This window comes from Pteropus alecto, unplaced genomic scaffold (assembly GCF_000325575.1).
Source record: "Pteropus alecto unplaced genomic scaffold, ASM32557v1 scaffold24, whole genome shotgun sequence".
NCBI lineage: Eukaryota > Metazoa > Chordata > Mammalia > Chiroptera > Pteropodidae > Pteropus > Pteropus alecto.
This window is the reverse complement of record NW_006439192.1, coordinates 27,676,579-27,700,470: the sequence shown is the minus strand read 5'-3', so window position 1 is coordinate 27,700,470 and position 23,892 is coordinate 27,676,579. Positions and strand designations below refer to the sequence as shown.

General features: G+C 34.3%; 1 protein-coding gene across 3 annotated transcripts in view; it reads left to right on the top strand.

The window, feature by feature from the left end:
* Positions 1-23,892, top strand: part of SUCLA2 (succinate-CoA ligase ADP-forming beta subunit) — a 42,968-nt gene that overhangs the window by 14,974 nt on the left and 4,102 nt on the right. For 2 of the 3 annotated variants that reach the window (XM_006916437.3, XM_025049917.1), the window contains exons 5-10: positions 5,822-5,950; positions 8,230-8,368; positions 17,517-17,678; positions 17,774-17,916; positions 22,287-22,407; positions 22,875-22,963. In XM_006916437.3, the coding sequence (XP_006916499.1) occupies positions 5,822-5,950; positions 8,230-8,368; positions 17,517-17,678; positions 17,774-17,916; positions 22,287-22,407; positions 22,875-22,963 (783 nt within the window). The remainder of the gene's footprint in view (positions 1-5,821; positions 5,951-8,229; positions 8,369-17,516; positions 17,679-17,773; positions 17,917-22,286; positions 22,408-22,874; positions 22,964-23,892) is intronic. The other variant, XM_025049916.1, reaches the window with a different exon arrangement.

The following is a 23,892-nucleotide window of genomic DNA, read 5'->3' as shown; positions in this document are numbered from 1 at the left end:
AAATTGGGTTGTTTGTTTTTTCATTGGTGAATTGTAGTTCTTTATATATTCTGAATATTAATCTCATCAGATCTATGGTTTACAAATATTTTATTTCACTCTGTAGGTTGCCTTCTCTGTTGATTTTTCAGTCTGCTATGTAGAAGTTTTTGTTTGATATAGTTCTATTTGTCTATTTTTGCTTTTGTTTCTTGTGTTTTGTCTTATCCAAGAAATTGCCAAATCCAATGTCATGACATAGCTTTTTCCCTACGTTTTATTTAGGAATTTTGTTGTTTCAGGACTTACATTTAGGTGTTTAATCCATTTGAGTTAATTTTGAATATGGTATAAGGTAAGGGTCCAACTTCATTATTTTGCACATGGATATCCAATTTCCCCAATACCCTTTATTGAAGAGACTATCCTATCCTCATTGCGTAGCATTGGCACCTTTGTCTAAGACCATTTGACTATATACATGAGGATTTTTTCTGCGATCTCTGTTTTGTTCCATTGGTCTATAATTCCTTTTACTCCAGTTTGAATATGTTTCCCAAGCTGCCCCAGCTGTTATGTTCATCAGTGCCAAGTATTACCAGGAATGTTTTTGTATTTTATCTCTAATTACCCAAACCTTTCTAGATGCCAACTTTTTTATTTTTTATTTTTATTAGTTTCAAGTATACAATACATTGCTTAGACATCTATGTAGTTAGTAAAATGATCCCTCTATTGCTCCCTCCATCCCCTGACCCTCCACCTAGCCAATGTATTAATGCTAACTGCATTCCCTATGTCGTGCTCCCCATCCCCATGACCATCCTTCAGCTACTAATTTGTACTTCTTTAACCCTTCATCCCATTCTCCCAGCTTCCCAAACCCCCTGCCCCTCTGTCCTTCACCAAATTGTTCACTATATTTGTGAGTCTGTTTTTGATTAGTTTGTTTTTTTAATTCCTTAAATTCTGCATATAAGTGAAATCATATAGTGTTTATCTTTCTCTGTCTGACTTAAATACCTTCTGGGTCCATCAAAGCAATATCTTTTTCCATTCTCTTCCTTTTCATATGTAGGGGTCTTGTTTTCGTATCCTATCAGCCACTCTACCTTTTGGTTGGAGCACTTAATTCTTTGCCAGTTAAGGTACTTATTGATAGGAATGTAGTTGTTACCATTCTTCATTCCTGTTTTTGATACATGTTTTTCTTCTTAAGTCCGTCCAACATTTCCTGGCTTGGTGGTGATAAATTCCTTTAGTTTATTTTTGTCTGGGAAGCTCTTTATCTGTCCTTCAACTCTAAATGATAGCTTTGCTGGATAAATTATTCTTGGTATATGTCCTGGGTCTTCATCCCGTCGAATATTTTTTGCCAAGCCCTTCTGTCCTGCATAGTTCCTTTTGAGGAATGAGCTGCCAGTCGTATGGGTGTTCCCTGATATGTAATTATTTGTTTTTCTCTTGGTGCTTTTAATATTCTTTCTTTGTATTTAACCTTTGGCATTCTAATTATGATGTGTCTTGGTGTGGGCCTCTTTGGATCCCTGAGTTTTGGAATTCTCTGAGCTTCCTGGGATTTTATGTCCATTTCCTTCACTAGGTTAGGGAAGTTTTCCATCATAATTTCTTCAAACAGCTGTTCAACATCTTGAATTTTTTCAGTTATGCCAATCAGACGAATATTTGGAGCCTTAATAGTGTTCCATATGCTCTTTAAATTATTTTTATAATCTTGGCATCTTTTTTCTTGCCATTCTGATTGATTGTCTTGATTGGATTTCCTGTCCTCTAAATAGGGCATGCAATCTTCTTCTTTATTCACTTTGTTTATTCCTTTGTTTATTCCATTTATATACTTCTCATCTCAGATAATGTGTTCTCCATTTCAGAATGGTTCCCTTTTATAATTTCCATTTCCATTTTTATCTCTTTGTTGGAGTTCTCTACACTTCCCAAAAGTTCATTGAGCATCTTTATAACTAGTGTTTTGAACTCTGCATCTGTTAAATTACTTGACTCCATTATATCTGGATCTCTGTTCTGTTCTGTCATATGGTTTCTGCCTCTTCGTCTTCCCATTTTGGCTGCCTTTCTGTGTCTGTTTTTAGGTACTAAGCAAAGCTCCTAAGTCTCTCGGTCTTATTAGTGTGGATTTGTGAAGCAGGTGTCTAGTGACACAGTCCTGAGAGGAGTTCAGCTGTAGGCCAAACTTAGCCGAAGCCTCTACAGTCCGGGACCACCTGTTAAGATTCAGCAAGCAATCCACAGATGCTGTGCTTATAGTTGCCTGAAAAGGCCACACTAGAAACCGAGGCCAGCTGGCTCCACCAGTGTGAGTCTTAGCAAGGAGCACCTGACTTGCTGAGGATACACCTGGATGTGGCTTGGGTGGGGCCGCAAGTTGGGGGAGGCAGGGTTTCAGGGTATCCTCTGGGCGGAGCGACCTCTGTTATCCAGTTTGATGACTTCTTATCTATGGCAGCGCTGTGTCCATCCACTGGGAGTGGGGAGGGCTCAACAGATAACAATTGATGCCACCGGTGCTTCTGTACAGAGCGAGTCTCACCTTATCCCTCACTCCGAGAATGTTTCCCTTTAATTCCCTGGTGCCCCCTGTGTGCAGTCAAATTGGCACTGGTGCTCAGAGCAAGCAGGTCCATCACTGTGAAAATCCGCTCACAGATGTGGCTCCTTTAAGAGGCGTCTGCCACTTCAGCAGCCTCCGTCTCACTCAGCTGCTCGAGACCGGGCAGCCTCGGGTCCTGGCCCCGTCCTACCTTCTGCCCTTTCAGGGTGATTTCTTGGATTTCTCCCTAGTTGTATGGATTGTTCATCTAGATTCTAGGAGATTTTTCCTTGCTCCTGCTCCTTGTTTCCATAACAACTTTGATTTGGTCACCAGAGGGATGAACAAAGCCTTTATCATCTACGCCTTTTTTTTTCCCTCCCCTGATCATGGTTTTTGACCTTGGTTCTTTTAACGTGGTGCTTTACATTGAGGGTTTTTTTTTTTTTTAATGTTGAACCATCCTTGAATTCCAGGAATAAATTCCACTTGATCATGATGCATAATTCTTTTAATGCATTGTTGAATTTGGTTGGCTAGTATTTTGTGGAGAGTTTTTGCATCAGTATTCATCAGAGATATTAGTAGTTTTTGTATACATTTTTCTGATTTTGGTGTCAGGGTAATGCTGGCCTCATAGAATGTGTTTGAAGTGTTCCCGCCTTTTCAATTTTTGGAAAAGTTTGAGAAGGATTAGTGTTAGCTTTTTAAGTAATTGGTGGAATTCTTCAGTGAAGCCATCTGATCCTGGGCTTTTCTTTGTTGGGAGGTTTTTGATTACTGATTCAGTCTCCTTACTTTGTTAATGGTCTGTTCAGATATTTTATTTCTTCATGACTTGGTACACTGTGTTTTCAGACATTTATTTATTTCTTCTAGGTTATCCAATTTGTTGGTTGTTCATAGTTGTCTCTTATGCTACTATTTATTTCTGTGGCATTAGTTGTAATGTCTCTTTTCTGATTTTTGTTGTCTTTTTTTTCTTAGTCTAACTAAAGGTTTGTCAATTTTGTTGATTTTTTTCAACAAACCAATTCTTAGTTTTCTTAACTTTTTTCTACTCTTTGTCTTCTATTTCATTTATTTCTGTTCTAATCTTTATTATTTCCTTTCTCCTGCTAACTTTGGGTTTAGTTCTTTTTCTATTTCCTTGAGTTGTTAAAAAAAAGCCATGAGATGGATGCTTTTTCCCAGTTTTGGTGAGCTGTGTTGGCTTCTGTCTGCAGTATTACAAGCTCTCTGGTGCTGTCACAAGCAGCTGAGCTGTTTTTTGTTCTCAGTTGCTTCCCACACATTCAAAATATATAGATTCCCTCCAAGTCAGGCGAGATTGCAACCAGTTTCTCAGATAGCCCCCAGAAAAGCAGGAAAAGTTGGATGCACATTCTACTTTTTTCCTTTTCTCTCAAGAGAGAAGCCCAGCACTGGGCTATTTCTTGAGTTGTGTTGGCCTGGGGGTGGGCGGGGGGAGTGAGGGGAGAGGTACTGACTTGGATGAAATGAAATGGTTTTTCTTACCTGTTTTGTTGACGTTGAACTTGCCTGGAATACAACTTCCTCACTGGTTTCTTGCCACCTCACAAAGGTTTTTTTTGGATAATTGTTGTAAAATTAGTGTTTCTGTGGGAGAATGAGATCTGGGAATTTTTTCTACCGTCTTACCGACCATGATGTCCAGAAGTACTTTTTTTGGGTGGTTTTATTAAGTAGGCACAATTGATTAAATCATTTGACAACTTGATTGAACTTAATCTCCAGGTTCCCTTCCTTCCCAGGAGGGTGAGCTGATACTTGTCTTAAAGCTCCAACCCTCTCATTGTTGGTCTTGCCTGGACAGCACTCACCTGATTCATCTTCTTTGTATTAACTATATAGGGGTTCACCATGAATCACCTAATGAGCATAAACTCAGATGTCATGAAGGGTTTAGAGGTTACCTCCCAGATACTGGGGACAAAGGCTAGCCAAATTATTTTTGCACGTATATATTGAAACCTAATCACATAGTATAAAATTTAAAAGGTGCAGAAATTTACAAGAAATGTAAATCTCCCATCCACCCCTGTTCCTCAGCCACCCGGTTTTTCTCCTTGGAGCCTGGTACCTTTTTTTAAATTATTTTTTCACCTAAATAACAATTAAATCTCTTAACAAGTAATAGTTTTTTTTCCTCTTTTGGCTATTGCCTTATTTTGAGGATTCGAAGGACCATTTTGGTCTCCAAACAGTAATGAATAAAATACTATTCCTTCCCTTTACATTATACCTTGAAATGAGTTTATTAATGAAATACTAGGTGCTGGGATAGAAAACTGAAAACTGAAATTAGTCTTTTTTTTTTTTTTCATGAAAGTCACACTTTTTTTCTGGAGTAAGAATAATGTTTATTGTAAAAGAATTTTTTTGGGGGAAATAATGACATAAAATAACAAAAGTATTATCATTTCATGCTTTATTTGCCATCTTTTTCTGTTTATGCGAATAGTGGGTTGGTGCACATTTAAACACACATACATGAGAACAAAATCTGGGATTTTATATCATTCCCCCCACCACCCCCCACGTAACACTTTTGATATCATTTTCATATATCATTAAATAATCTTTAGTAATATGGTTTCATCATTTCCTTGTTTGGGTTGTTAAGATTACTTTTAGTTTTGTGAATAAATTAGCAAATCTGTCAGATAATTTTGCCTTAATTTTTTCTTCATTGGTTTTAGAAGACTTAAAAAGTTGACTCAATTATTTTGTATTTATATCTTACCTTCTTATATGCCAGAGCTATTCTTTAAGGTAGCTAGCTTTCCTTTTTACGGACTCGTAGTACTCTTGGAGCTTATAAAATCTAGAGGAATTTTTGTTCATTAGACTTTCTTTTTTAAATATCACTAATCTGTTTTTATGATTTTTAAAGTTCTTTACACAGTACTTTAATGTTCCTGCAGTTCTTTCAAAAACTGTGTAAGTTCTAGGTCACATGTACATGTTTATATGAATTTATTTGGTATAAATTTTGTATATATTTTTAATTTTTTTCCTCATAGTGAGCTATTGTCTTTGTCTTTTCACTTTTTTCTCATTATTTCAATTGCACGTTCATTATAGTGGGGTACTGTGCAGGAGATGCTAGGATAAATTCTCAAAGAATTTTAAATATAGGAGTGGGGAGTGATAGATGTATAAGTGCGATAATGTGCACAAGTAGGTTTTAAATTTTCTTGATGAGTCCAAAATAAAATCGATATTTTTGGCTATTTCCTTTCTTGCTAGGGTCCTGTATTAATAGGAAGTTCTCAAGGTGGTGTCAACATCGAAGATGTTGCTGCAGAGACTCCTGAGGCCATAGTTAAAGAGCCTATTGATATCGTAGAAGGCATCAAAAAGGAGAGTGCTGTTCGGGTATGTTGTGGTCCAGAAAACGTCTAGCTTGTGGTTGGGTAATTATGATACTTAAAGAAAATTAATTTTGTACAAGGTTTTTAAAAATTTTATTGAGTGTCAAGGCATGTTAATATCTTCGAAATGGAAACTTTTAGAAGTATCTACAATATTTTTCTTTATATCCTCCATAAGTATTTCAATATGTATCTTTAAAAGATAAGGATTCTTTTAAAATAGCCACTATACCACCATTGCCATACCTCGTATAATTAACAGTAATTCTTTAATGTCATTATTTACCCAGTCATTAAAATTCTCTAATTATTCCAAAATTTTTTTTCTTTTACAATTTGTTTGAGTAGGAATCCATATAAAGTCTTTCATTGCTGTTGGTTAATATGTTTCATAGGTCTTTTTCTAAGTTCTAGGTTTCTTTTCCCTCACTCTCTTCATCTTTTTTCTTTCATTTGTTGAAGAATGAGTCGATTTTACATCCCCATAGTGGCATTTAACATATTTCTTTCTCCCTTTTTTTTATCCCGAAAATTGAGTGGAATGCTAGGGATCCTGTCTTATATATCCCGATAGATCAGTGATTTTAATTTAGGTGGCATTTGTGGACCCTTTTAAGAATCTGATGAAAGCTATGGGCTTTCAGTGTATGCACATACTCAATCAATTTTGCCTACAATTTTACAGATTTTCTGTACTGTCTTTCTTGTGTGATTCTTCCTCCCTTTACATCTCCCACCCCCAAGAAAACATGCCCAGGCATGAAGTTTAATACTATGTATAGGCTGTGAAAGTTGCTTGATAACTATTGCTATTGAATTAAATTGTTTGGATATAAAAAGCATGTGGCCCATCTTAAAAGAAAAGTTCGAATATTAAAGTTTGAATGACATTTACATCTGTTAGTGGGAAACTGTTAGAATAAGCTTATGGTATTGAAGTACTGTGGAACAAGAATTTTGACTGGCACAGAGGTTTAAAGGAGATAGAGAAATTTCCCTTGTAAAGCTTGAAGCAAGTCTTATAGGCAAGTGAATGATATAAATGTTTAAAAGGGACAGAAATTTGATTTCATTAGGTGGTTATATGAGAATGATGACTGGAAAGTTAAATTGAGATGAAAAAGAAAATACTTGATTTACAAGAATGCTTGAAGGAATAATCTAAGATATACCTTTTGAGCGGTGAACAGAAATAGTATCTAAGACAGTGCTTGGCAAGTTAATGTCACAGTGGGTTGATCAGAATTTGTTTGGAATTCTCAGATGTTTAAATCTGAAACAATAGATTGTGACCTAGTGGAAATCTCTTTAATGAAATAGTACTTTATTTCTTATTATTCTTTATTTGAAATGTCTTAAACCCAAAATGACATTTCTTAGCTTGATCATTTATTTATTGGCCTATGACTTTTTGTAAAAATCACTTTAACCTTCAAAGAGTTTAAGATTTTCCAATTAGTGAAAATCAAATGTATTACAGCCTGTGATAGCAGCTGGAGGAGGAATAAACTCCTTTGTAGTGTCCTGAGCAGCGGCAGCACTTTGAATAAATATGCAGACATGTAGCTTCTGTACCAGTGGCTGAGAATTGCTTATGGAACTCCAAAAATTCTGGATGTTTGGTCCACCATAGAACTTGTGAACCTTGGTGTATGTATTTAAAAAAAAAAAACTCTTCGGGTATATCTGGTTAAGTATTCCTGCTCGAGACTAAACTCTACTAGATTAGAAACTTTAAATCTGTATCTTTTGGGCCTAGCATGTATTAGATACTCAGTAGATTTTTGAATGAGTGAGGTAATACTTATTTGACTAGCTATGTCCTCATTGCTTAGTAGACACTCTTCATAAATTACCTATAAGGTAAAATAGGGTGATTTAATATTTTGGCCATTGTTTGGGCCATTGGGATTGTCAGTCCACCTTTTATATGTAGCTTAAATAAACACAAGCCTCTTTCAGTTTAGATGGGCCATAAGGCTTAGAGGCAGTATGGAGGCTATGGTATGGTATACTGAAGTTAAATCTAAGTGAATGGCAAGTTGCATGATCTCTCTGAATCTCTCACTTGTAAAATGGGCATACGACCTGCCTTGTGAGGATTTTGAATAAAAAGTTTTATTTAACCATTTAGTAATAGCTGCTGTTTCAGTGATTGTTTGACTACAAATGATTTATGCTTATTTAAATGATAAATTACAAGGTTTTTTATTTACTGTAATTTAATGTTGATTGGATATATGTGAGTGACATGCCTGTAATAAAGGTGCAAATTGCTTTCAGCTTGCACAGAAGATGGGATTTCCACCCGGTGTTGTAGATTCTGCAGCAGAAAACATGGTCAAGCTTTACAACCTTTTCCTGAAATATGATGCAACAATGGTAGAAATAAATCCAATGGTAGAGGATTCAGATGGAGCTGGTAAAGTATCTTCTTTTATCAAACATTGACTATGTATTTATCCACCTATTGTATGCTTCGCTAAGGAAGTTGAAATAAGGAAGTGAACTCATTCCTATGTAGAAGCTTATTTTATAATAGAATGAGTGTAAACAAATATGAAAGAGACCCATTAAAATGAACACCTTAGATATATATTTAGGTACACATAGAGGGGTTAAAATTGCATTGTTCAATATGGTGGCCACCACTTATATGTGACAATTAAAATTAATTAAAATGTTATAAGATTAAAATATTCCTCAGTCATACTAGTCACATTTCAAGTGCTCAGTAGCCACATGTGGTTACCATGTTGGAAAACACTCATGTAGAACATATCCATCATTGCAGAAAGTTCCGTTGGGCTGGGTTGGAGTGTCCAGTGCGGTAGTGAGGAAATAGCTGTAGCTTTAGGGAAATAGCTGTAGCTTTAGGGAATTAGCTGTCTTAATTTCCACAAGTTTTAGACTTTAGAGACATCATAGGTCTTTATTGTACAAAGGGTATGTTCTTTTAATATTTTTAGAGAAGTGAGATTAGTTTATCACTTTGACAGCTTTTCTTTTGCCTATGTTTAAAAGGTAAATCAGATTCTTATTATGCCTTCCATGTATAGTTTTTTTAAAAATATATAAATTGCTTAATTGTAGTCTAGATTTTTCTTGGTATTTTATATTAACTGCTTTCATTACTGTAATTTATTTGATTTTGTTTCAGGTCTCTGGGCATTTTTAATCTTAAGTATTTGTAGGTCATCTTTCACTTTTTATACTTCCAATCAGTTATATTCTTTATGGTGGAAATAAAATTTTGTTTAGTCATTTATATGGTTGTATAAAGAAGAATGAGTAAATTATTGCAATAGAAGTAGCTTATAAAACTAAAAATAACTAAATTTATTTTAATACATTTAAAATAAATGTATTATTTAGAAAAGAAAATGCAGCTCGCTGCCCAGCATTAATTTAACTTTAGGTAAACATGCTCTTCGAGGTTGAGGCAAATTTGAGTGGTTTTTAATGTGAAAATAAAATATAAAAACTGTTCTTGGAGTTATTTCTAAACAGAACTTGTCTCTAATCCTAATGTAACAGAAATGTATATATAAATCGGATTCATCAAATGAATCTTTGGCTATCAACTATTTGAGAACGATGTTAATATCACATGTAGGAATGTTATGTTTTCTAGGATTTGATGTTTTCAGTGATCGAGAATTACTGTATTTTGTAAATGGAAATGCTATAAATAGAATGATGTCATTCGTTTCCAGAGACTATCAATATACTAGAGCGATGCGAAAATAATAATAAAAGTGAGGTATTTCATGTCAAACTTTGGGGGTAAGGTTAGGACTATAATTCATAAGTTATTTGGGGGTAAATGCTGCAGCCGCACGTGCCAGGGCAAACGGGAAATGGGTTCAAGAGTAAAGGCTGAAGAATGTTTTAAGAATGAAATGTTCAGTGAAAGAGAATTATCTATATAGAACAGATATTTGTATTATTTTTTTGATTTTCTTAATAACATTGAAAGCAAGACTCTTGAATTTTTTCCAGTTGTGAAATTCTACATATTTTGTCACTAAGAGAATGTCTTTGTTCTTTTAATAACTAATATTTTTCTTTGTATTTAGTTTTTCTTTTCTTTGTATGTATTTATATATGTTTTGAAGCAGTTTTTTTTTTTTTCTGATTAAGGGCACTGTATATGTATTATAGAAAATTTGCATAGTGTCAGGAAATAAAGGTTGAGAAAAGGACTCTTATAACTTTATTACCCAATACCCTTTTAATATTTTACATAGATCATTTCAGTCTTTTTTGTAATTGGATTCATACTGCCTATTTAATTTGTATCTTTCTCTTTTTCACTTGCGTGTGTTTTTTTTTCCTACTGTTTCTTTTGCAAATAAAACCAAATAAGAAAATAGGTCTTAACTACTCCTTTAAGAAATGATTGCATGCGATATACATTTTGCATTTTTATTATTTACCTAATAATGTATCCTGGCAGTCTCTTAATGTGTATGGACTCTTTGTTAAAAGTGTTAATCTCTTGTCTGACATTTGATGTGAATATTTTCCCAGGTTTTTCTGTTTAATTTGGTTTGATTTTTTGGACATACTGAAACTTTTTTTTTTTTTTTTTAGTTTTCATTTTCTCATTTTGACTTCCATTGCTTTTGTACTGAGAGACTTTTTTTCCTCTAAGAAAAAATATTATTTTCTTTGGGTATTATATTTCTTCTTAGAGTTGTTTGTAGAAATATATTTTTGGTTACAATTTTTGAATGGGATCTTTTCTGCCATTATGTAAGATCAGTAAATATCTGCAATGTGTTTTATTCTTTATTATTTTATTTTACTTTTAAGTCTTTGATCAATCAAGATTTTACTTTAGCTTTACTTCTTTTTTCCAAATAGTCTATTTTCTTAAAATCATTGAATAAAACATCCTTCCCTACTGGTTTTTGATACCTCTCATCATATTTCAAGTGTCTAATTCCATGGATCTGATTGTTTTCGTATCAATAATTGTTAGTTTTAATAATGGATAAGTCTCCCTTCGTATGCTTATTTAAAAGTAAATTTTAAAGAGAGGCAGTTCTTATTTATTTATTCTTTTAGATTTGTATTATTGAACCTTTTATGGGTCAAGGACCTTTTAAAAATGTAGTGAAAATTGTGTGAAAACGAGTACCCTCATCCAAGGAAACTGCTCTGGTGTTCCTATGTGAGCATGCACACGTGTATGTACTATTTTTTAAGCAGTCTAGAGGTTCACAAACTTCCTGAAACCTTTGAATGTCAAATTACTAACTCCTATTGCTAGTCAACCTTTAGAATCTTTTGGTCAGATTTCAGAAAAATGTCATGCTTAAATTTTATTGGGATTGCATTAATCCTATAAATTGGAGGAAAAACAATATTTTGCTAGTAGTTGCTTTTTCAAATTAGAAATGGATTATTTTTCTACTTTTACATGTCTTGATTTATATCTTTTAAAATAAGACTTATTTTCTTTATGTAGTTTTTATATTTTTTTCTTAGATTTATTTGTAGAAGTATATTTTTGGTGGCTATTTTGGATGAGATCTTTTCTGTCATATTTTCTTACTGTTTATAGCTGGTTGCAGAGACTATTTATTGATGTAATTCTTCATTCGTAGAGTTTAATTCTATTGTTATATTTATTTTTCTTAGTCTTCTAAAAATATTTCTACCGCGTTTCAGCTTGTCTCTCATGTTTCTGTTTATTTTTAGTTTCTTTCATAATACATAGTTTTGAAGTTTGACCACTCAAAAGAGACATTCTGAGTATATTTTGGTTTCCTATAGTAAATTTCTTTCAAACATGTATATTTTTTTCTTCTGCCAAAAAAACATAGCAAATACTGTTTGCCAGGCATTGTTTTATGTACTTTACAAATATGAGCCCCTTTAATTCATTTAATGTTTATAACAGTCCGGTGAGGTAGGTACTACTACTATCCTTATTTTATAGGTTAGGAAACTGAGTTACCAAGAGGTTAAGTGATTTGCTCAGGGACACATGGTTAGTGGTGAAGATTTGATCTCCCCAACATTCCTCATTGAGTTTAACCATCAAGCCTGTGGTCTATAATAGTGGACAAGGAGCTCTTGACAGAGGAGAGATTAGCTGTCCTTTGGGTAGTCTTGCTCTGACTTTGAGGCTGCCATCCTGATCCCAACTATTGTTACTTTGGACATTCTGGGAATACCTGTAGGTAGTTTGGATTTTTGCCCCCAGAAGTTTGTAAAATGGGTCAAAATAATACACTATTATCAGCTGTAAGAAAGTATTACGCTAAATTCTGAAAATTCATTCTTTTCTGTTTTTGACTTCATATTATTCCCAGTTAGGTTGTCTATTGGAATATCAGAGGTCCTTCTGGGAGATTAAGTTATTGCATAAACTACCATAAAATACTCTAATAGTAAACTGCGTAGAGACACACCTGGAATTTAAAGTCCAAATGTGATAAAGTTTAAAGGACCTAGAGAACTGAACCCAAGTCAAATTCCTCTGAGTTAGAAGTCCAAAGAAATTAATGTTCTTCCTAATTTCTTGAATATTTTGACAATATGAGCTGGACAGGTTATGAATTCTGGGTAGAGATTGGATTCTCTTAGCCATGGCAGTTTGGACTGTCTCATAAGAAGGGGTAGAATTTCTTTATGATCTTGAGAGTTATACTGTTTGAATTTCAGGTCTCTTACATGCCTCAGTTTTCAAGGAATACACAAAGTTAATAATACATACAAGTTTATCACAGCATACCTCAGTTATCAAATTGAGGGGTTGGGGAACCCAAGCCATTCCCATTGTAAGGAACGATGATACCAGGCACAGTTATGTTCCTGGTTTTATCAAAGATTATGGCAGAAACTGATGGAAGCTGAGTTAAGGACAGTGGACTGATACTAGTCTCACCAGGATGCCCTTTTGTCCTGATTCTATTATCTATGGACTTAAAATCAGTTGGGAGAAATCTCTGAGCAAGAAATTAATTTTGTTATGGTACATTTGTGACTTCTAGGGAGGGCAGGGGACTAATTTACCAAAGTGTAATCTCTTAAAAATTTTCCCTTCTTTGAGTGCCATGATTTTGCTACTATAGTACGAATTGAATGTGGGTTCTGTTTACTGATATTACACCCACTGTTGCTTGTTAACAGGCATCAGTGGCTGTTTGTATTGACTGTTATGGAACTTGGGCCTAAGAAATCTGTTTCTTAAGGATTTCACCTCAACTATATTTGCATTGGAGAATTACCCTCAGTTTTATCTTCTGGAGTCTATACCCCAAAGACCTAGTAAGGACTAATGCCTTTGCTTACATGTTCTTCCTTTTTTTTGAATTGCTTGTTAAATTTTTTAATATAATAGATATATTTATAATCCTTCACCCTACATTTAGAAAAACTTTTTTTTTCAAATACCAGTAAAGAAATGAAATATTGAACCACAAATTAAAAAGTCTCAGCAGATATTCAAGAATTAATAACATAAAATTAGAATTTAATGTAAAACATTATCATCATGTCATGTTTTTAACATTTATAGAAAGTACTGAAATTCATGAGTTAATGTAGAAATCATAATGAAAATGAGAAAATGTTTAGAACTGAGCAAACTGTAAGGTGTGTAGTGCTCTTTGGGAAGAAAAATTATCAAAAATGGTCAGTTTTTCCCAAGTTAATATATAACTTAAATGTAACTATCCAAGAATTTGGAACATGAAAAGTGGATCATTATACAATTCATGTGGAAAATAAAAGGATAACAATTGCCAGTATATTTTTTTCTATTCAACAGCATTTAATACGATGGGTGATGTTTTGGTAACTAAATCACTGCTTACTGTAAATATGGTATATTGTATTCTGTAGGCTTCCCCCCCCCAACTTTTTATATTGATACAGAAATAAAATAGTACAAGGAACTCCTCTGTATCCTTTATTCAGAATCACTAGTCATTTACATTTGCCTTATATTTGTTTTATCACCTTCTTTCTCTCTGCACTGTGTGTGTATAAAAAATATATTTTTAGAACAATTTGAGCATAAGTTGGAGACTTTTTTTACCTTTAAATATTTCAGTGTTTAAAAACATTGTTTTATATAACCTCCATACATTTATCAAAACCAGGAAATTTGACATTGATAAAATACTGTTTTCTAATCCACAATACATACTCAAATGTATGTAAAGTCCTTCATGCCTTTTCCCACTTCTCCTTCCAGTTCAGGATCCTAGTCCAGAGTTACACATTGAACTTAGTTATCATGTCTATTTACCTCAAACCGTGCTTAACTTTCACTTTGTTGCTTGACCTTGGCACACACAATACATATATTTGTTTTTGTAGAAAAGGTGTCATTTATTTTGCAGAATGTTCTTCAGTTTGGGTTTCTCTGTCTGATGCTTCTTCATGGTGTTTTTTCCTTCATAGTATATTATATCAGGAGGCACATTGTGTTGGTTTGTTCTAATATCGATTATGTTAACTTGGATCACTTGGTTAAGGTAGTGTCCAGCAGATTTCTTGATTATAGAATCACTATTTTTCCCTTTGTAATTATTAGGAAATTTGTAACCCAAGCAGTTAATTGATATTAGTAGATTACTGTTAACTAGATTAAATACCTTATTTAATTTTTATCATAAAAAAATACCCAAAATCCTTTGTGTGTTCATATGTGTATGTATAGATACTTGTATGTATAGATTTATTTAATTTTATCACATACATAGGTTTGTGTAATCCTATATATGTGATAAAATCAAGATGCAAAACTGTTCCATCACCACAAAAGAACTCTTGTGTAGCTCTTTTTATTCACATCCTTCACACTGTTCTTCCCTATCCTGTTTTTATGCCCTGGAAACCACTAGTCTATTCTCCATCATTTCGTCAGTTTGAAAATGTTATATAAATGGAATCACACAGTATGTAATATTATGAGATCGACTTTTTTACTGGATAAAATACCTTCGAAGTCCATCCAGTTCTTGCATTTCCCAATATTTCATTCATTTTTATGATGAGTTGTATTCCATTGTTTTGATGTGCCAGAATTCATTCAGCCATTTACCCTTTGAAGGAAGTTAGATTGTTTCCAGTCTTTTGCTATTACTAATGAAGCTGCTGTGAATAGGTTTTACATGACCATAGTTTTTTGATATGTCTCTTTTAATGTGTCAAGCAAGTGTTCTTTGAGCACTTCTTTTCTTTTTTGTGTAAGATATTCCAAGATTATCTTTTACTTTCTCACAGTTCTAGAATCAGCTCTAGCACCAAGGGACCCTGGTTCCTTTAATGGAAAATAGAATTTAGAAACTAAGATATGCATGCTACCTGTGCTTGTTGCTACTGGTGTGTCATTGCTTCCCAGCTTTTTCAGTACACAGAGCCTAGAAAAAAAGGATATAAAGAGTGTGTGAGTATATACATACATAAAAATACACCTATATTTGTATCTGTTTCTATATCTATTTTTGGAAATCTCTGAGTTTATACTGGTACTTCTAATTCTAACCCAGTGCCACAGAGTTCATTCTATTTCTACCCCTTTCCATATTTATAATTCTCTTAGCCAGAGACCTGGCTCACATTATTTGCTCATATTTTTGGTATTCTTTCCCTTTCTGTAGATCAAGGTTTCTTAACCTTGTCACTATTGACATTTTGGTGCCAGATCATTTTGTTGTGGGGGACAGGGAGAGGACAGCCCCCGTGCATTGTAGGATGTTAAACAGTGTTTACCCAATAGCACTCAGATGCCAGTAGCAACTGCTAGTTGTGACAACCAAAAAATGCCTCTAGACTTCTCCAAATATCCCCTGTGGGACCAAGTGCCTCTGGTTGAAACCACTGCTGTAGATCCAAGTTTCCAAATGTTATGTCCCTTGAGCCTCAAGAACTTCCTTAAGCATTTCTCTTGATATAGGTCTGCTAGTGATGAATTTTGCTTCCATTTGTCTGAAAATATCTTTGTCTTTTGAATATTTTTTCACTAGATGTAGAAATCTGGCTTTGGTATATATTTTTATCACTTTGAATATTTTTTTCTGCCCCATTCACCTCCTGTTCTCCTTCCAATTTCACATATTGTTACAGGATTTGATACTGTCTAATAGGTCACCAAGGTTTTTTTAAAAATCTTTTTCAGATTGGTTAACTCTATTTATCTTCAGATTCTTCTTACCTATATCCAATCTATTGTGAAGCCCACCAGTGAATTTTTTATTTCTGGTATGGTACTTTTTAGTTCTAGATTTTTTATTTGGTTCCTTTTTAAAGTTTTATTTTCTGCTGAGATTACTTCTTTGGTGCTATATTATGATCATATTTTCCTTTAAATCCTTAAACATATTTAAAATAACTATTTCATAATCCTCTGATAATTCCGGATCTGGGTCATCTTGGGTTGGTGACCTTGATTGCTTTTTCTCTTTACCGTTGGTGATATTTTCTTATTTCTTTACAGATCTAGTAATTTTTAATTGTACACTGGACATTTTGGGAGATATAGTGTAGAGATTTAGAATTCTGTTATCTTCTTCTGAAGGAATGTTGATTTTTGTTGTTATTAGTAGTTAGCCGGACTGTAAACCGTGTCTCTTGTGTTGGGCAGCAGCTGAAACTGCTCAATTTTTTTCAGCCTTCTCTCCATTTAGGAACAACAAGGAGAATGTTGTAGTTAGATTGGAACAAGGAGGGGTCAAGTACTAAAAGATGAAGTTGAAGAGGTGGCCTTCATATGAGCCATTTTGGTAGAGTGCTAGAGGTAAAAGTCTGATTAGAGTGGATTTAAGAGAGGAAGGCAGCAGAAAAATTTGATACAATGAATTTAAGCACAGAGTTTGGCAGATAATAAGTATTTTAGGCTTTGTGGGCCACACAAGGTCTCAGTTGCTGCTGCTTTTCTTCTTCTCTTTCCTTCATCCTTTTCTCTTCTTTATTCTTCACAACCTATTCAAAATGTAAAACCCATTCTTAGCTTACAGGCCATATAAAAATAGGCACAGGCCAAATCTGGCCCATGGGCCATAGTTTCCTGATCATTGGTTTAAACAAGAAGAATAAGGGGGATTTAGAGGGTAAAATATATATTTTTTCTTTCTTTTTATTAGGGTAGGAGGAAGAACAGTATTTTTGTAAGTCAGTTTGATTTAGCCAATAGAAAAGGTGGGAAGGGGTTTATAATGCAGGAGAGACAGAATTGCTGGAACAATGTCTGTGAGTAGATGAGAGGGAATGGAATCTAGGGCCCAAGTGAAGGGTTTAGCCAGGAGAATGGACAGTTAATTCTTGGTAATCGAAAAAAATTTTTTAATGTTTTTGAGGTTTTTTTTTTTCCTCTTCTTTAGTGTTGCCCTAGGATAGATGTAGAACAATTAACTTTGATGGGGCAGTTTCAATTTCCAAACACTGTTTTCCAAGAAATAGTTTGAATTAATTGTGAATATAAATTGAAATACTTTCAATAAAGTAACAGAACGTTTTTCCTCTAAACTAAAGAATGTTTGATTAGATGATAGTTTATTATATCTGTCTTGAAATTAAAATCACTTTTTTTTTTCTTCTCTTCAAAGTGCTGTGTATGGATGCAAAGATCAATTTTGATTCTAATTCAGCTTATCGTCAGAAGAAAATCTTTGACCTACGGGACTGGACCCAGGAAGATGAAAGAGACAAAGATGCATCTAAGGCAGATCTCAACTACATTGGCTTAGATGGGAATATAGGCTGTCTAGGTACCATCTGTTTTTATGTTAGAGCTGGATTGGCTAAGCTTCATTTATTTTCTCTGTGTTTGTTGCTTATACAAATCATTTTCCCCTCTTGATAGTAAATGGAGCTGGTTTGGCTATGGCCACAATGGATATAATAAAACTTCATGGAGGGACTCCAGCTAACTTTCTTGATGTTGGTGGTGGTGCCACAGTCCATCAAGTAACGGAAGCATTTAAGCTTATCACTTCAGATAAAAAGGTAAGGGCAGGGCTTATGTTTTAGAATCTGAATGACAAGAAGTAACTTGATTAATTAGTAGATGTGATTGTTATACTAGTTAAGCATTAAAATTTTAAAGTCTATAGTAGTTTGGAAGCATTTGCTGAAATCAATGCAATAAAAGTTAACTACCAAAAAAGATAGTTTCCCATTGTGCTTTAGAAAAGAAGATGAAATATTAGATGGTGTTAGATAATATTATAAAAGGTAGTGATTTGGTATGGGAGCACATTCCTATGGAAATAATTTATGAAGATGTTAATTGACTACAAAAGCCCAGAAATCTGTATAGTCTGTAAAGCTAAAAAGAAAAAAATGAAACCATCTTTAATTTTATCCAGAGATAACTTTTGTTACTATTGATTTCATCTGTTTTCTTTAAGACTTGTTAAGGCTTATAGATTTCACACACGCACATGTGCACACACAGACACATACTGCATATATATCTTTCTAGAAACAGCTTTATTAAAAAACACTTCACATACCCTATAGTTCACCCATTATTATATTTATCTTTTAATATACATATTTTGAGTCTTTTTTTTTTTTTGCTGACATATTTTGAGTACTTTTTGCATTCACTAAGGTATTCTAAAACACTCATTTTAATGTTTGTATAATCTGTCATATGTAGATGCCATAAGGTAGAACTGTGACTTTATAAGTGATTATCAAAATACAAAGGATGTGAAACATTATCCAAAAGACATACTATATATTATCAATCACTAGATACTTTTTAAAGAGTGTATCTATTATGTGGTCAATGTGGGCTTTATAAGGCTTATGGAAAACTAAAATAATGGCTTCCCAAGAACTAGTCTTACTGAATTTAGACTGAGAATTCCTCATTGGTGGGGTCATGTCTTACTCATGTTGTCTCTCGCAGTGGCTGGCGTAAACCTCAGTGCATACATTGATCATTAATAAATATTTATTATTGCTGATGCTGACAGTATACATTTTTATTTGTTAGACTCTAGAATTGTTTAAAAAATTATTTTACTACTCTTTCACTTCGAGGCTATAGACTTATTTGCTATATTCAATTTTATAGTGTTAAACTGAGAAACAAAATATGCTTTATTTCCCTTGTTTTATAATTATTTTTTAAAAAGTAAACAAATTCTATTTGAACTGTATTCCTATAGCTTCTTTTGGCATAAACTCTAAAAGCAGAGTCCTATGTCATTATGTAACTATTGAGTACTTCTTAAGGTGAACTAGAATTTTGGTTGTTTTAAATCTGGCTTTTAGGGCATAGGTACAAGAATGGAGAAAAGTATATGAAGAATTCCAGTGTTGGGGACTGACTTAAAGGGCGTTGGAGTTGGAAACGGGCCAGGAGCCCAAGTCAACAATGTGAATAGCATTGAAATAGCTGTATACATATATATCTCTTTATATTGGACACTGTGCTTGGATTTGGGAATATGTGGTTTCTTTCCTCAAGGCACTTAATAGTCTGACTGGGGTGATAAACTGAATGTAGTGCTGTGGAAGAAACGGAAAGCAGCCAGTAACTGGGAGAATCAAGGTGGCCTTATCTGAATGGATGATACCTTGAGCTATCTTGAGAACTGAATGAGTTAGGCAGGAGGAAGAAAATATGCAAAGGCATGGAGTCCAGAGAGGGCTACTATGCTCATGAAATGGTAAGATACTTATATATAAGAATATAGCATTCTTGAGATGAATGATAAGAGATAATGCTGGCAAACATTATCATGAAGATCCCTGTATCTATAGTTAAGGAGTTTGGAATTTAACCTTCTACTCCAGTGTGTACACAGATACACATATCTATGCCTTTTTATCTTTTTGAAAGAAGGTATCTCTACTAGTAGAGGGTGAAATGAAGAATAGGGAGGCACTGGTATGAGAGATAAATTTGATTGTTATACCTGATTGTTCAGAAAGATGAAGAGGTGCTTGACAAAGGCAGTGTCAGTAAGAATGAAGCAAAAAAATCTCATTTAGAGGTATGTCTGTGATAGAATCATTAAATTCATTTTTTTTCTTTTTCTTGGGGGCAGGGTGGCAGGGAGAGAGGTTAGTTAGATTAACCATCCAGTGGTTGGTTAGGACTTTTTGCTGAGTAGAATGATTGGGTGGTGATGCCTTTTGTGCCATCAGAGGTAAAGAAGAGAAGTATATATTTCTAAATGAATGTGTTAAGTTCACATTGTGGTGATAATATCTTGTTGATGGTTATAAAGATAGTATATAGTATACTTCCTATAATAGTTAGATATATATTTGAGAGTCCTCAGAATATCGAGAAAAGTTGAAGTGGTAGGAGTTGGTGAGACGACCCATACGAATGAGATGAGGAAACCAAGAATGGATTGTTGAAGGATTGAGTAAAGAAGAGGAGATAAAATAATAAGAGAAAACAAACTGACAGAAATAGTTGCAGATCAGGTGAGAGTGGCGACATTGAAGGCCAGGGTGAAGGTTTTGAGAATTAAGGGGATGGGCGACAGTGTCAGATGCTGCAGGAGCAGTAACATAGAGTAAGTACTGGAAGAGATGATTGGGAACCTTAGAAAGTAGAGGAGTTGGGGCAGAGGCCAGGTTGTAGTGGATTGGTTTGTGATTGGGAATTGAGGGAGTTGGGACATCTGGAAGGGATTACTCTTTCAGGGTGGTTTTTATGAAGGTACAGAAGGCCATAATGCTAGCAGTTGAATGGAGGTAAGGTTGAGGAGAGCTGTGCAGTCTATATTTGCTTGCTTGTTTGTTGGGAAGACCAAGATGAATTTTTTCTAGCTGGATGGAGATGTCAGTGGAGAAAGGAACATCATATGCTACAAGTTGCGGTGGGATAGGAAGCTTATGATGAGAGTGAAAGGTGTGAGGCAGACTATTAAGGAGAGGATTGCTGATGAATGATTATTATACTGCTCTTCAGGTTATGTTAGTGTTTCAGGGTGTTTTTGTTTGTTTGTTTTTACTGTTTTGCATTATTTGAATTGGGATGTCAGAGGTAAACTGGGTATGAGATCATTGAACACGCACATGACAGGATCGCCGAATTGGTCAGCCATAGGTTCCATGCTTTGTAGTGAAGAAAGTCAGATCGGTAGAGAGCTGATAGACTGAGAGATTAGAAAGGGGTTGAGGGACTAGAGGCTTTTAAGAGCAAAAGATTGGGTTTGATGCAGTTAGAGATGAAAGGCATTAAAGGCGAAAAGAGAGGCGGTTGAGCAGAGAGTGGGATTTACACATTTAATATTCTAGAGATACTCATTCTGTTCAAGCCAAGGGTTCGTCCTTGGTAGTAATTAGTTGAAATGGACTGGAGATAACAGTGACATGGTGGAGATCCAATAATTTTAAGGCTAGAGTGTTAGATGGTGCCTTGTGATGAATCTTGTAGCTATCCAGAATGAAGTGGGAGAGAGAGATAAAAGGGTGCCAGAATCTACTATGAATTCAGGTCCATTATAAGTTCTAGAGCTTCATTTCTAGAAATAATAATGGTAAGGATAAGGAATGTATAGCATAGTCAGTGTGTCCCAACCTTTTTTCATGTCATGGCATTCACAGAAACTATTTCAATGGGCTATAGGATGGTGATGGAGAAGGTAGGATGATGATGGAGAAGGCTGCTCATCGTCAGAGGCCAGTGGCCCAGAGGGACCAGCTGTCCCAGAACCTTCCTAGCTGCCCTAAGGGTCGAGGGGAACAATATCTTGATGTGTCTATAACCCTATTTTATCTCACTGGTTGAGAAGCTCTGGTATAACAATGAACTAAACCTCCTTTTTAAAAATAAAAAATATTTTTTTGTAAAGGATAGAACAGCTTTACAGATTATTGGTGTGGTGATGAAGGAATACTGACCCAAACAGGCCCTGAGGTTGGATTTGGTATGTAGCCAGGAGTGGGTATACAAAAGTTGAGTGATTCTGAGGGCCTGGTTTGTGTGAAAAGTTAGTTAAGTTGGTGGGGCTAGATGAAGAAAAAACGATAGTTAATGAATACTAAGTTGGAGATCTTGCATGTGACATTGTCTTATAACATGATCTGGGATAATCATGCTGGTGAATGTTTAATAGGAAACAAGTAAATGGAATCAGGTCTTTTTCATATGGGACAGGAGAGAAGAGAATATGAGCCAGGTGCTAGAATTAACCAAAGAGGGGAAAATTAGTTCTGGTGTGTGGTGGACTGCACAGACTTCAGTGATGAGAGCTACAGATAGTATGGCTGTTTGGTCATAAATGTTTGCATGGAGTTGATTTTTATTATAAAGTATAAATACTAGTATTTTCTTGAGAAGGAAGGACACATACTCATTCCTTTAAAATTTTAATGTACCAAAAACATTTTGTTCACAGGTACTGGCTATTCTGGTCAACATTTTTGGAGGAATCATGCGATGTGATGTTATTGCACAGGGTATAGTCATGGCAGTAAAGGATTTGGAAATTAAAATACCTATTGTGGTACGGTTACAAGGTGAGTGGAACAGGTATCTTGTAATTGTTCCATGAACTCTAGCTACTTAAAAGTTCCTAATTCCAAGAAGTTCAGTTCTTTTAAAATATAGTTTTCAGATATTTTTGAATGAAAGTATAATAGGAAATTTTTAAAATGTGGGTTTAAAAAAAATTTCTAACATTGGGGCAGAATTGTTCATAATTTTGGTTGGTATGATCTGGTACTTTATTTGTTGTGCTTTGACTTAAATTCTGGCTGACCTGAGTTACTGTTGATATGGCACAGCATGATATTTTACGAGGTAGCTCTAGATCTTTACAGCATTTTCTTTGGTTTAGAACATTTATTATATTAAATGATAGAAGTACTCATGTTGAAATTTCATACTTGTGTATTTTTAATGATTTTGTATAGATTTTCAAACATTTCAAATAATTTTGCGTAGATATTTAAAACATTTTTATATCTACATAACTGATTTCCAGGTACACGAGTTGATGATGCCAAGGCACTGATAACGGACAGTGGACTTAAAATTCTTGCTTGTGATGACTTGGATGAAGCTGCTAAAATGGTAAACAGGCTATGTTAATCAAAGGACTAATTTGCAAAGTAGATAAAGAATTTATAAATACTTAGATTAAAAAATGAACCAGCTAATATTGCTAATAATTAGTGTTTCTGCTAAATACTAGGAATATTGAACACCTATACCTATCATCCATCTTAAACAATTATCAACTCATGCCTAATCACGTCTCATTTGTATTCTTACCTACTTCCTTCCTTGCCCATGATTTTTTTGAAGCAAACTTTAGACTATATCATTTCATACATGTCATCAAGTACCTATAAAAGGTAAAGGTATTGATAATGATATAAAGGAATTATTGCTATTTGTTTCAGATAGGATAGCGGTATCAAGTATATTTTTTAAAAAAGAATCTAGTCAGTGTTGAAATTTCCCTGATTCTCTCAAATGTAGGTTTTGTCTAGGTTTTTTGGTTAGAATTAGGATCAAAATAAGACTATGCATTGCAATTTATTAATATGTTACTAACTTTTCCTTAATCTATAGATTCTCCCTTGTTTTTTTCTTTTTTTCCAGATTTATTTGTTGAAAAGGCCATGTTGATGGTCTTGTATTGTTTCCCCTAGTCTGGATATTAATGATTGTATCCCTGGGGTGTCCACTACCCCTGTATTTTCTATAAACTGGTAGTTCAGTGTGTAGGCTTGATCATATGAGTATTCGATTTTGGAGAACTGGGAGCAAAAATATTTTATAGTTGGTGTTGTGTAATTCTATAAGGAAATATATAATTAATGTCAGATTACTTCTCTTTTTGTGATACTGGCAGTCGTTGACAATCAGAGCTTAGATCCAATATTTTGTTTATGCAAAGTGAAGATATTCTAATTGTCGTTCTTTATTTTATGGAAATTTTACAAAAAGTAAATCTCATATCAACTACTTATTATGAAGTAAATTTTATGTAGGGA